This window comes from Mustela putorius, unplaced genomic scaffold (assembly GCF_011764305.1).
Source record: "Mustela putorius furo isolate JIRA1106 unplaced genomic scaffold, ASM1176430v1.1 tig00002088_pilon_pilon_pilon, whole genome shotgun sequence".
NCBI classification, from domain to species: domain Eukaryota; kingdom Metazoa; phylum Chordata; class Mammalia; order Carnivora; family Mustelidae; genus Mustela; species Mustela putorius.
The window spans coordinates 103,584-116,305 of NW_025421946.1; the positions used below are offsets into that span (position 1 = coordinate 103,584).

At 37.1% G+C, this 12,722-nt stretch overlaps 1 protein-coding gene across 1 annotated transcript; it reads right to left on the bottom strand.

Annotated features, from left to right (window-relative positions):
- Nucleotides 1–2,844: 2,844 nt before the first annotated feature.
- LOC101687709 (olfactory receptor 52N2) lies at nt 2,845–3,816 on the bottom strand. The gene has a single exon (XM_004779041.2). The coding sequence runs from the start codon at nt 3,814–3,816 to the stop codon at nt 2,845–2,847; it is 972 nt and encodes a 323-aa protein (XP_004779098.2).
- Between the last annotated feature and the right edge of the window lie 8,906 nt (nt 3,817–12,722).

The window sequence follows — 12,722 nt, forward strand, 5'->3', positions numbered from 1 at the left end:
ATGTATTATAAAATAGAAAGGGCTATGCACTATGAAAAAAAAAATCAGAGCAGGACAAAGAAAATCAAGAGTACTAGACAGGACTTGTTAGGGTGGATATCTTTGATGTAACTGCACTTGAGCAAGAAACTGATATTTCCATTCATGCTAGGAGAAAGTCCAGAAGTTACAGGGAAAAGTATTTAATTGCTAAAATTTGTCCGCAGGCCCTTTGTAGTAGTCATCTGTCAGCGTAAATTAAAAAAGAGGCAATAATAGTGTTTGCTCATGAGACCATACAGTGAGGGACCTTGAAGAATCTGATGTCCAACTTCTATATTTTAGTAAGCCATTAAAAAATATCCTTTGAAGTGATACAGGATCATCAGGGAGGGGACTTTTCACCATTCCAATCATGAAGAGTGGGCCACAAGCAATTCTTAATCTCTTAGAGAAACTATGCAGTATATTATAGACATTACAGTCAAAAGCCCTGGAAGCAAACTTGCTGGGTTAAAATCCATGCTCTATCACTTGCTGGATATGTGAGTTTCATTTAGTCATTAACCTCTCTGTGCCTCAGTTTGCTTGTCTGAAAATGGGACATAAGATAGCATCATCCTCATAGTTATTTTTAGGATCCAATAAGTATACAATTCTTGGAAAAGTACTTGGAAAATAAATGCTGTGTATCTTACTTGTTGTTACTATTATTTCCTGCAAAACCATTTTCTGTGGAAGCAAGCTATCCACCCTTTGATAGAAGGTTACTCAGGGGAATACACAAGGAATCTCCACTCTGCCATGAGGTTCAGAAGCTGGGATGGGGGGCTGGAGAAGTGAGTAGCCACAAAGAAAATTGAGTTGCTAGGGATGAGAGAAAAATTTTGGAGGAGGAAGAAGGAGAGGGAGATAGGCTTCAGGGGCAGAAGGTATGATAGAGATCTGAAGAGTCCAGGCAGGTGACAAAGGGGTCTGCAGCTACTTTCAGGTCAAGGGCAATTCTAAGAACTTGGTATCTCTCAAAGTCCAAAAGCAGAGGGTGGCATGCCTGAGGTCATGCAGAAACTCACAGACAGGGAACTTCCAGATACCACTTCTATCTATTTTTCTGAGTCTTTTGTTCCTTGTCTTTTCTCTTTCCTCTCCAGTCACCCCAAAACATTTCTAGGCTTGAACTGGCTGTGCTCGATATTGGCCTCAAACTTTTGCATATATTGTTTCATTTTTAAGAATAACAATCCCTACCCACCCTTTCTTTTTAAAATACTTATATATATATCAAGATTCATCTCATCTCCTACCTTCTCTATAAAATCTTTACTTACCATCCACAATGGCCTTTGAGAATCATTTAGTTTTCATGAATTTTATAATAATTTTTTGTGCAATGACCCTGTTACCATTTTATAATAATGATTCCATTGCATTTTATATCTTGTACTAAAATAGAAATTCATTAGTGTGTTTGTACTCACTTCTATCTTTCAGTGCATGACATGGAATCAGTCACATAGAAGGTATGCAGAAAACTTTGTGGGCTGATTTTGATGACATGTTTGGGAGATGAAATAAAACTGATTCTCTACTACCTATATAATTGGAAAGATTTCGCCTCAAACTACGATGTTCAGAATGAATCAGAGTTGAAAAATATAGGTTATAATAATAATGATCTCAGCTCTAATTTATTAAATGGTTAGTACATATTAGAAATTATGCTAAGTGCTTTTTTGTCTTTCATTAGAGCATTTAATCAGCCAGATAATCTTTGTGGTATGTTTTACCCACATTTGATAAAAAGTATAGAAGCTGAAATTTAGAGAGATTAAATGGTCTGTTAAAGTCTTGTGGCTAAAAATGAAGACATAAGATTTAAATCTTGGGACTATATGGATCCAAAACTCATGTTTACCCCAACTCTTTCCTAACTAACATTTTATTTTCTCCATACTGCATCCATTTGTATCATCTCTTTTCTTTCTTTCCTTTATGTTTCTTCTCCTGTGTCCCTGACCAGAGTCCATGCTCTAAGCAGCCCACGGTCAGGGATTGCTTCCATTCAACTCTGCCTTTCTCTCTCGCATTAAACCTGAGGTATGACCAATGATATGACCTAAAAAAGTATCTCAAAATGAATGAATGAGTGAATGAATTAATCACATACTAGTCATTTAATTATTGCTTTTGTCTGTTTCACTGATAACATCACAATTATATTTTGTAGGTGTATTTTAAAGATTTATTTATTTATTTATTTATTTGAGAGAGAGAGCATGTGGGGAGTGGGCAGAGGGAGAGACAGAGAGAGAGAGACTCTCAAGCAGATTCCACACTGAGCACCGGGCCTGATGTTAGGCTTGATCTCATGGTCATGAGATCATGACCCGAGACAAAACCAAGAGCTGGATGCTCAATTGACTGTCCCACCCAGGCACCCCTGTAGGTACATTTTAAATGGAGGTCCTAAATTGATGAAATGGGGAAAACAAACAATTCCTAGACATGCTCTACTTGCTCCCCATTGGAGGGTCTCCCCTTACCACACACAGAACATGCACCAACACCAGGCCTGCACCCCTCGTTTTATTACCTGCTCTTCCTAGACACAGAAATCTATAACCCTTTTGTCAAACATAAAACCTGTAGGGAATGGGTACATTACTTTATCTTTTTTTATTCTACATTTGTGTCTTTGGCAGATCTTTACACAGAAGAACTATTTCATAATAGATAGTTACAAAAGTTTTAGAAAATCTACATATTAGTAGGACTTGTGTGTTTAATACCATTTTACTCACAGCATTTACAAAGGTCTTCTCCACTCCCTTTTAACCCCCCTTTCCCCTAAGCAATATGTCTATTTTATGATTTATTTGTCTTGACTAATGACAACCTATCTCCAAGTAAAAACCTGATCATAATTTCCCGGATCTGCTTGGTCTTGATTCCATAAACAATTGGGTTCATTGTAGGAGGCAGTAGCAAGTAAATGTTGGCTACAATGATGTGTGCATGGTGGGGGATACTGTGTCCTCCAAAACGGTGGGCAAAAAATGTGAAAAAAGCTGGGACATAGGTGATCACAATGGCACAGATATGAGATGTACAGGTGCCGAAGGCTTTCTGGCGAGCATCCGCAGAGGACAAACTCACCACTGCTCGCAAGATCAAAGTGTAAGACACAGAAATACAGAACATATCAAAGCCCCCAATCAAGAGGGCTGCCAAGAGACCATAGATAGCATTGACCTTGAAGTTTCCACAGGACACCTTGGCCACGGACATGTGGTCACAGTAGGTGTGGGGAATGAAGTTTCCCCGGCAGTAGGGCAGACGCTTGGTGAGGAAAGTGAATGGGAGGATGAGCAGCACACCCCTCAGGAAGGTGGTAAGACCAGCCTTGGCGATGACAGCGTTGGTGAGGATGGTGGAATAACGTAAAGGGTAGCAGATGGCGACATAGCGGTCCAGGGCCATGAGCATGAGCACCCCAGACTCCATCCCAGTCAGCGTGTGGACAAAAAACATCTGAGCCAGGCAGGCGTTGAAGTCAATCTCCTTGAGGTTGAACCAGAATATGCACAGCATGTTGGGTACAGTGGTGGTGCACAGGGTGACGTCCGTGAAGGAGAGCAGGGCCAGGAAGTAGTACATGGGCCGGTGCAGGGCCTCCTCATGGCTGATGAGGTAGATGAGCCCACAGTTCCCCAGGACAGCGATGATGTACATGAAGCAGAAGGGCAGGGCGATCCAGGTGTGTGCAGCTTCCAGGCCGGGGACACCATTCAAGATAAAGAATCCTGGGGTCAGGCTGGAGCTGTTTCCCCCACACATAGTGGCTCATAGGAGGTGGGCATGTTATGTTCTTTAAAAGTGGTGATTTCCTGGACAAGAAAATAACTCTAAGGTGAGTAGGGGGCTCAGAAACCAAATATAGAAAGAATATATTTTTTAATGAAAAGTGGTTTCCCTAGAGTTTTATTATCTATCATCACATTCCATCTCTGGTTCTTAACCTTGCACATGACATGGACAACTAGTCATTTTATGCCTCTGTTTTCTAAATCTCAAATGAGTATAATCATTGTGCCAGCCTCAGAAATTTGTTGGAATTATTCCATAATAATATATATAATGTGCTATAACTGTTCATAGACTATAGTAAATGCTCAATAAATATTAGCAGTAATACTGCTGTTGTTATTACTGTTCCTACCTCAGTATAAGGTACCCCATGTGATAGAACTTATCATGTTTAATATACATAAATTCAAATGGAGCTGTTGAGAGCTGCTGTTATTCAAGTGTCACTGTGCACTTAGGGTGCAAAAGGTAGTATTAGATTTTGAGAGCCTTAGTTTTATTGGGTGATTGAGAATTGAACTTTACAGACAAATCATGAGAGACTCTTAACTCTGGGAAACAAACTGAGGGTTGTGGAATGGAAGGTGGGTGGTGGGTTGGGGTAACTGGGTGATGGATATTAAGGAGGGCACGTGATCTGATGAGCACTGGGTGTTTATGCAACTAATGAATCATTGAACATTATATAGAAAACTAATGATGTACTATATGTTGGCTAATTTAATTAAGTAAGTAAATTTATTTTATTTGATAAAGAGAGAGAGCACAAGGACGGGGGAAGCAGGCAGAGGGAGAGTAGAAACAGGATCTGTGCTGAGCAGGGAGCTTGATGTGGGGCTCAATCCCAGGACCCTGAAATCATAACCTGAGCTGAAGGCAGATGCTTAACGGAGTGAGCCACCCAGGCTCCCTGCCTAATTGAGTTTAAATTAAAAAAAATAAATAAATAAAGTCGTATTCTATGTAGAAAAAAAGAGAGAGAGAGAGAATTGAACTTGAGAAACCATGCTTGCTACCAGGGCCTTCAAGAGAGGAAAATATATTCTCTTATCTTGAATTTATATTTTAGGCTGAAAAAAATGATAAATATCTCTTGTCATTCAAATGATATCCAGGGACATCTTATTCAGCTAAGTCCTCACAAGTCTTCTGCTAATTCTAGGTCACTCAGCAGTTGGCCATTTTAACCTCTGCAGAGAGAATGGTGTGGATAGGAGGCCACTACTAATGTCTGCTTCCTTCTAAGAGAACACTATAGCCACAAGACTAAAAGATCAGGATATTAAGATAACAAAGAAGAATATTTCATTCTGAATAACTGGCTTATAAACGAAAACAGATTGCCTATCATGGAAGATTCTCAGGCTCTTCCAAACAGCAATAACATACAACTAAGCAATTAATCTAACTCATTAATCATAAACAAGCAGAGTGCCAGCTCTTTTTCTCCCTCAGTATAAGATTTTTGTCTACACTATCCCTCTCAGATGATTCCCCCAGAATCATCTGAGAATCATCTGTGAATTCTGCTATTGAGTAAGCTACTTTTAAACTTAGATATAAAAAGGAAAAAAAAAAAAACTAGATAGGTATGTCTGCCCTCCGAAAATACGAAAGTGGAGTCTTATTGTATGCTTACTCATGGAAATATAGACACTGAGGCTCCATGAGTTTCCAACATTAAGTAGCTGGATAGACTTGAACAATTTCAATGCTTTTAAAGGGAAGGTAATAATAGTATAGACTATAGAGGTTAAATGAGAGTTGATCCTTTAAGTGTTGTCTGGCATTTAGTAAATAATCAGTATATGTGATCTATTGTAATAATAGACAATAATTGCCAGACTATGCATTAAAACACATATTATTTACTTAACAGGTATTTATTGATTGATTACATGCCAGGTATCAGTCTACTTTTGGGGACTATCTTAGTGAACCAAAAACACCAGAATCTGTTCCACTACTGGGTACAATTTCAATGGTGTTGACTCCTGTATTCAAATTTATATTAATGTCATGAATACATATAATTAACCTCATTTTATATATAAGAGAATGTAAGTGCAAGGTAACTCAATTAAAAGTCTAAGTTGACAACACTTAAAAACTGGGAGAATCAAGATGTACGATGGTTTGATATTGAAGTCATGTGTTTAATCACTCTCTGTCCATGGTCCTAAATTAGTGAAGGAATAGCTGTTGGGCGTAACTAGCTGAAATAATTCATTATGACATTGGAAGAGGAGAAAACTTGTTCTTAACTGTGTCCTAGGAAAGAAAAAGAATAAATGTGTAAAGTAACAGAAAATCAGTCCTTAGCCAAGGGAGGTATCCTTGCAGAGAAACTCGTTCTGTGAGAGAGAACCTGTCTGCAAGATAGCTGGAATCCTACAACTGGACTTGTTCACATAGACACTGTACAGCACCTGGAAGTAGGGTTGTATGGGAAGATTTCTATAGGGAACCCCCTCTCAGGAATTCCTCTTAATGCCTTTTCAGATTCAGTTACTTTCCACCTGCTCACAAAGACCATTTCTACCAGAAGCAGTTCTGAGTACAGATATCTATTAAGGCAAAAGCTTTTGTGTTCTTCCCATTGGAGCCCCTTATTGTCCAAACTTCTTATTCAATGAATTCTGAGGTAGTTTTAAACTTATTTCACAATTAGGGGTATGCTGTTTTCCCTCTTAGTCCCTAAATAAGTGGTCATCCATTCTGATTGGAGTCAAGAAGAAATACTAGGCTTCCAATCAACCACATCTCAAACACTTGTATTTCTTGTACTATAAGCGTTACATTTGGGGAAAATACAAGTCTTTGGGAATCACCCAAACTCACCTCAGTGTCAGCAAAGACTGGGTTTATAGACATGACTGAGACTTCTGAGCATCTAACAGTTCTGTAACAACCAGTTTCCACCTCTACATAGTATTGCTGTACCCTTTGAGGATTCCCCAGACTTGAGTGTCTATGCCTGATTGGATGTCTACAGTTGATGTCTCACAGGGCTCTGGTTGAAGTTAAGATCCTTTGGGACTTTTGAGATTATTTTATATTGATCAGCTTTTTAAGCAGGAGTGAAACTATAAAACAATAAGTGTGTAAGAGGTAAATGTCTTCCTACCCTATGTGGATTCAAAGAGATCTGATAGTCATAAGAATTATGCATTTTCCATTTTTATTAATTTATAAAATGATGGTCTAAGTACATAATTATAAAATTCCAAAAAAATATATTAAAGCACCTACAATATCAGTCTTTCCTCTTAGCTACTAAATAAATGGTTCATTTTACCACCCTGAATATGTATGTATGTGTATGTATGTATATACATGTATAAATGTATGTATATAAATGTAAAAATGTATAACATTTATAAAATTTATTACATATATATTTGTCTTTCTCTGACTGACTTATTTCACCTAGCATTATATTCTCTAGTTGTATCCATGTCATTGTGAATGGAAGAATTTGTCTTTTTTATCTTTTTTATCGCTAAATAAATCTCTCTCTCTCTCTCTCTCTCTCTCTCTATATATATATATATAATATATATATAATCGCTAAATAAATCTCTCTCTCTCTCTCTCTATATATATATTTTATCGCTAAATAAATCTCTCTCTCTCTCTATATATATATATATATATATATAGAGAGAGAGAGAGAGATAGAGAGAGAGAAACCTCTTCTTTATCCATCCATCAGCCAATGGGAATTTGGGGTCTTTCCATAATCTGGCTATTTAGATAATGCTGCTATAAACATTAGGGTACACGTATCCCTTTGAATTATTATTTTTTGTATTCCTTGGGGAAATACTTAGCAGTGCAGTTGCTGGATCTTAGGGTAGTTTTTGTTTTTATTTTCATTTTTGTTTTTAACATTTTTAGGAACCTCTATATGGTCTTCAGTATAGTGCGCCAGTTTGCATTTCTATCTACAGTGCAGGAGGGTTCCTTTTTCTCCACATTCTTATAATACCTGTTGTTTCCTGTGTTGTTGATTTTAGCCATTCTAACACATGTGTGGTGATATTTCATTGTAGATTTGATTTGCATTTGCTTGACGTTGAGTGATGTTGAGCATCTTGTCATGTGTCTGTTTTTCATCTGTAGATCTTCTTTGGAAAAGCGTCTGTTCCAATTCAGCACTTATTCATTTATTCATTTTTTTAGGTGTTGAGTTTTATAAGTTATTTATGTATTTTGGGTTCTAACCCTTTATCAGATATGTCATTGGTTAATACCTTCTTCCATTCTGTAGGCTACCTTTTAGTTTTTCAATTATTTCCTTCACTGGGTAGAAGGGTTTTATTTTGGTGCAGTCCCAACAGTTCATTTTTGCTTTTGTTTTCCTTGCCTCAGGAAACATCTAAAAAGAAGTTGCTACAACTGATGTCAAAGAGGTTACTGCTGTGCTCTCCTCTAGGATTTTTATGGTATCAGCTTTTTCTTTTAGAGTAACATCCTCTGGACCTTGCTATCTCTGAGGTGGGACTCAGGAGAAGAGCACCGGTTTTGGAGTCAGAAGAGCTCTAGGGTTTCAGTTTGGTTCAGCCTCCTAGCAACTAGGTGACCTTGTCAAGTCAATAGGCATCTTCCAAGTGTGGTTCCTTCATCTGGTGAAATGAATGCAGAAAAGGGGAGGAGACAGGAAGTGGGAAAGGGTTTTCAAAGACTCTGAGTGGAATGGTTGTTATTAAAATAATATTAGCCACCCACACAAAAATCAGTTCTTAGTTTCATTGGTCTTTCCAAATGTTTTTATACACTTTAGTTCATTTATTTCTTCTGTGATTTCCATTATTTCCTTCTTTCTGCTAACTTTTATCTTAATATATTCTCCTTTTTCTAGTTCCCTCAAATGTGAAGTTAGGTCATTTATTTAAGATCTTTCTTTTTCTTTCCTTTCTTTCTTTCTTTTTTTTTTTTTTTTTTAGATTTTCTTTTTTTATTTGACAGACAGAGATCACAAGTAGGCAGAGAGGCAGGTGGGGTGGGGGGGGAAAGCAGGCTCCCTGCTGAGCAGAGAGCCCGATGATGCAGGGCTCCATCCCAGGACCCTGGGATCATGATCTGAGCCAAAGGCAGAGGCTTAACCCATTGAGCCACCCAGGCGCCCTTAAGATCTTTCTTTTTTCTTAACATAGGAATTTATAGTTATAAATATCCCTCTCAGAACTGTTTTTTTCTGTTTCACACAAGTTTTGATTATTTGTGTTTATACTTTTTCTTGTTTCCAAGCATGTTTTGGCTTCATTTTTGGCTCACTGCTATTCAGGAGCATATTGTTTAACTTCTACATATTTGTGAATTGTCTATCTTCCTCCTGTTACTGATAACTAGTTTCATGCCATTGTGCTTAGAAAAGATACTTAATGTGATTTCAGTTTTCTTGTAATTTTTAAAAAGGATTTTATTTATTTATTTGACAGAGAGAGACAGGGAACACAAACAGGAGGAGTGGGAAAGGGAGAAGCAGGCTTCCCGCTGAGCAGGCAGCCAGATGTGAGCTGGGTCCCAGGACCTTGGGATCATGACCTGAGCTGAAGGCAGACTCTTAATGACTGAGCCACCCAGGTGCTCCTCGATTTTCTTGTTTTTTGTTTGTTTGTTTTTAAATTTTTATTTATCTGAGAGCGATAGCATGAGCATGGGGAGGAGCAGAGAGAGAAGCAGGCTCTCCATGGAGCATGGAGCCAGACATGGGACTGGATCCCAGAACCCTGGGATCATGACCTGAGCTGAAGGCAGATGCTTAACCAACTGTGCTACCCAGGCGCCCCTCTTAAGTTTGCTAAGACTTGCATAAACAATAAATCTTGGAACACCGAAAAAATAAAATAAAATAAAATAAAAACACCTGTTTTGCGGCCTAACATATAATCTGTCCCAGAGAATGTTTCATGTGTGCTTGAGGAGAATGTGTACTCTTCTGCTGTTGGATAGAAAATTCTGTAATTTTCTAAGTTCATTCGGTCTAAAGTATAGTTGAAGTCCAATGTTTCCTGACTGGTTTTATGTCTGGATAATATATCCATAGTTAAAAGTGTGGTATATCACTTATATGCAATTATCCAGACTCATATGCATTATCCAGACTCACAGGTGCAATTTAAGAAACAAAATAAACATAGGGGTAAAAAAAGAGAGAGGCAAACGAGAAAACAAACTTTAACTATAGAGAACAGGGGCAGCTCGATGGCTCAGTGGGTTAAGCCTCTGCCTTTGGCTCAGCTTGGGTAATGGTCTCAGGATCCTGGGATTGAGCCCCACATCAGGGTCTCTGCTCAGTGGGGAGCCTGCTTCCCCCACTCTCTCTGCCTTTCTATCTGCCTATTTGTGATCTCTCTCTCTGTCAAATAAATAAATAAAATCTTTAAAAAAAAAAAAAACTATTGAGAACAAGCTGATGGAAGTGCTGAATCACTAAATGGCCCACCTGAGCACTGTGTGTTATATGCAACCAATGAATCATTGAACATCAAAGACTAACAATACACTTACTATATGTTGGTTAAGTGAACACAATAAAAAAATCATAATAATAAAAAGGAAACGAATATCACACTGTATGTTAACTAACTGGATTTTAAATAAAAACTTAAAAAATAAAAATAAATAAAAATTGGAGTACAATAAGATAAATTTTTTCTCATAAAAAATTTAAGGTAATAAAAATGGAACAGGTTAGAAGAAAATATATGGCAATATATGTAACTGACAAGCCTTATTCCAAATATATAAAGGAATTTTATACTTCAATAATGAAACAAAAATTTTAAGAGAAAAGAGCAAAAGTCTTAACTGCCACCCCCCTCAAGTCATCTAAATAGTGGAGAGCTTATAAAAATATATCCCATCTTCTTTGTCATCAGGAAAATGCAAATTAAAATGTAGAGTGAATAGTTTATAGTCTTGGTGGGAGTTCAATTTGGTACAACCACCTTGGAATATAGTTTATACTGTACACCAAGAGTGAACCTAAAACTACTGTATGATCCAGAAATCCCACTCCTGCATAGTAAACCAAAAGAATGTACAAATATTTGCTCCCAAAGACATATAAAAGAATGTTCAGTGTACTGTTATTTATAAGAGTCAAACAAAAATGTTCTTCAAGAGTGTAATAAATTATTATGTATTCTGTATTCATAAATTGGCATTTTATTTAGGAAAGACATTGATCAAACAAATGCTTTATACAATATGGGTAATTTTAAATATAATCATGGTCTTATAAAAAAATTCTAAACAATTCATCTCAATCTCCTGAAAATTGCAGCATATAAGTAGACATTTATTTATTTCATCTGTTTCCTCTCTTTTCCTTCCCTTTTTTCCCTTCTCCTCTCCTTTCTTCTTCTTTTGTTTCTATTTTACCATAATTTTCTCTTATCTCAAAAATGGGCAGAAGGCACAAACAGACACTTCTCCAAAGAAGACATGCAAATGGCTAAGAGACACATGCAAAAATGTTCATCATCATTAGCCATCAGGGAAATTCAAATCAAAACCACATTGAGATTCCACCTTATACCAGTTAGAATGGCCAAAATTAACAAGAAAGGAAACAACAAGTGTTAGAGAGGATGTGTAGAAAGGGGAACCCTCTTACACTGTTGATAGGAATGCAAGATGGTACAGCCGCTTTGGAAAACAGTGTGGAGATTCCTTAAGAAATTAAATACAGAGCATCCCTATGACCTTTCAATTGCACTACTGGGTATCTACCCTAAAGATACAGACGTAGTAAAAAGAAGGGCCATCTGTAACCCAATGTTCATAGCAGCAATGGCCATGGTCGCCAAACTGTGGAAAGAGCAAAGATGGTCTTCAAGAGATGAATGGATAAAGAAGATATGGTCCATATATACAATGGAGTATTATGCCTCCATCAGAAAGGATGAGTACCCAACTTTTGATTCAACATGGATGGGACTGGAAGAGATTATGCTGAGTGAAATAAGTCAAGTAGAGAGAGTCAATTATCATATGGTTTCACTTATTTGTGGAGCATAAGGAATAACATGGAGGAAACTTGGAATAAGGAGAGGAGAGGTGAGTTGGGGGAAATCTGAGGGGAAAACAAACCATGAGACACTGTGGACTCAGAGAAACAAACTGAGAGAAGGGAGTGGGGGTTTGGGTGAGCCTGGTGGTGAGTATTAAGGAGGGCACGTATTGCATGGAGCACTGGGTGTGGTGCATAAACAATGAATTTTGGAACACTGAGAAAAAGTAAAATAAAATAAAATGTAAAAAACTTTCTCTTATCTCTTATTTCCTTTACATGTAACCTGATATTTCCTGTTTACATGTGAACTGTATTTGTTTTCTCTATCATTATTGTAGTTCAGATATTTAACTGTCTATTGTAACGAGTTTCTTGGAGTGCTTTCTTTCCCATTGTATGTGATAGACAATTTAAACTTGCATACATACATCAATATTAATTTTATACCGGTTATTTTCTTTATGGAATTGCATATTTTTTGTTCTAGTATTCTGAGCTCTGCATTCTTTACACCACAGTTATTTATGTTTCCTCTTCAGGCATCCTTCTAATATATGGTAATTACTAATTTATAATAATTACTGATTGAAAATTTTAACATTTTCCTTACTCTTTCACCATAGATTTTAATTTTCTTCATGTTTTTACCTTCCCAATTAAGCTTTCTTTTACTCATTTATCATTGTTTGGTTCCATTCTGCTACCGTATCTCATTCTCTAATCTGTCCACCTAAGGCATTTCTGTCCTTATGATATTTTTCTCCTTTTTCATAGATTATATGAAATTTTTCTCCTTTTCATAGATTATATGAAATCACCACCACTTTTGAAACATTTTTTAGTCTTTTTA

Bases quoted from the DNA above. Each gene is read 5' to 3' on its own strand.
- LOC101687709 (XM_004779041.2), bottom strand. From the start codon at position 3,816: ATGTGTGGGGGAAACAGCTCCAGCCTGACCCCAGGATTCTTTATCTTG.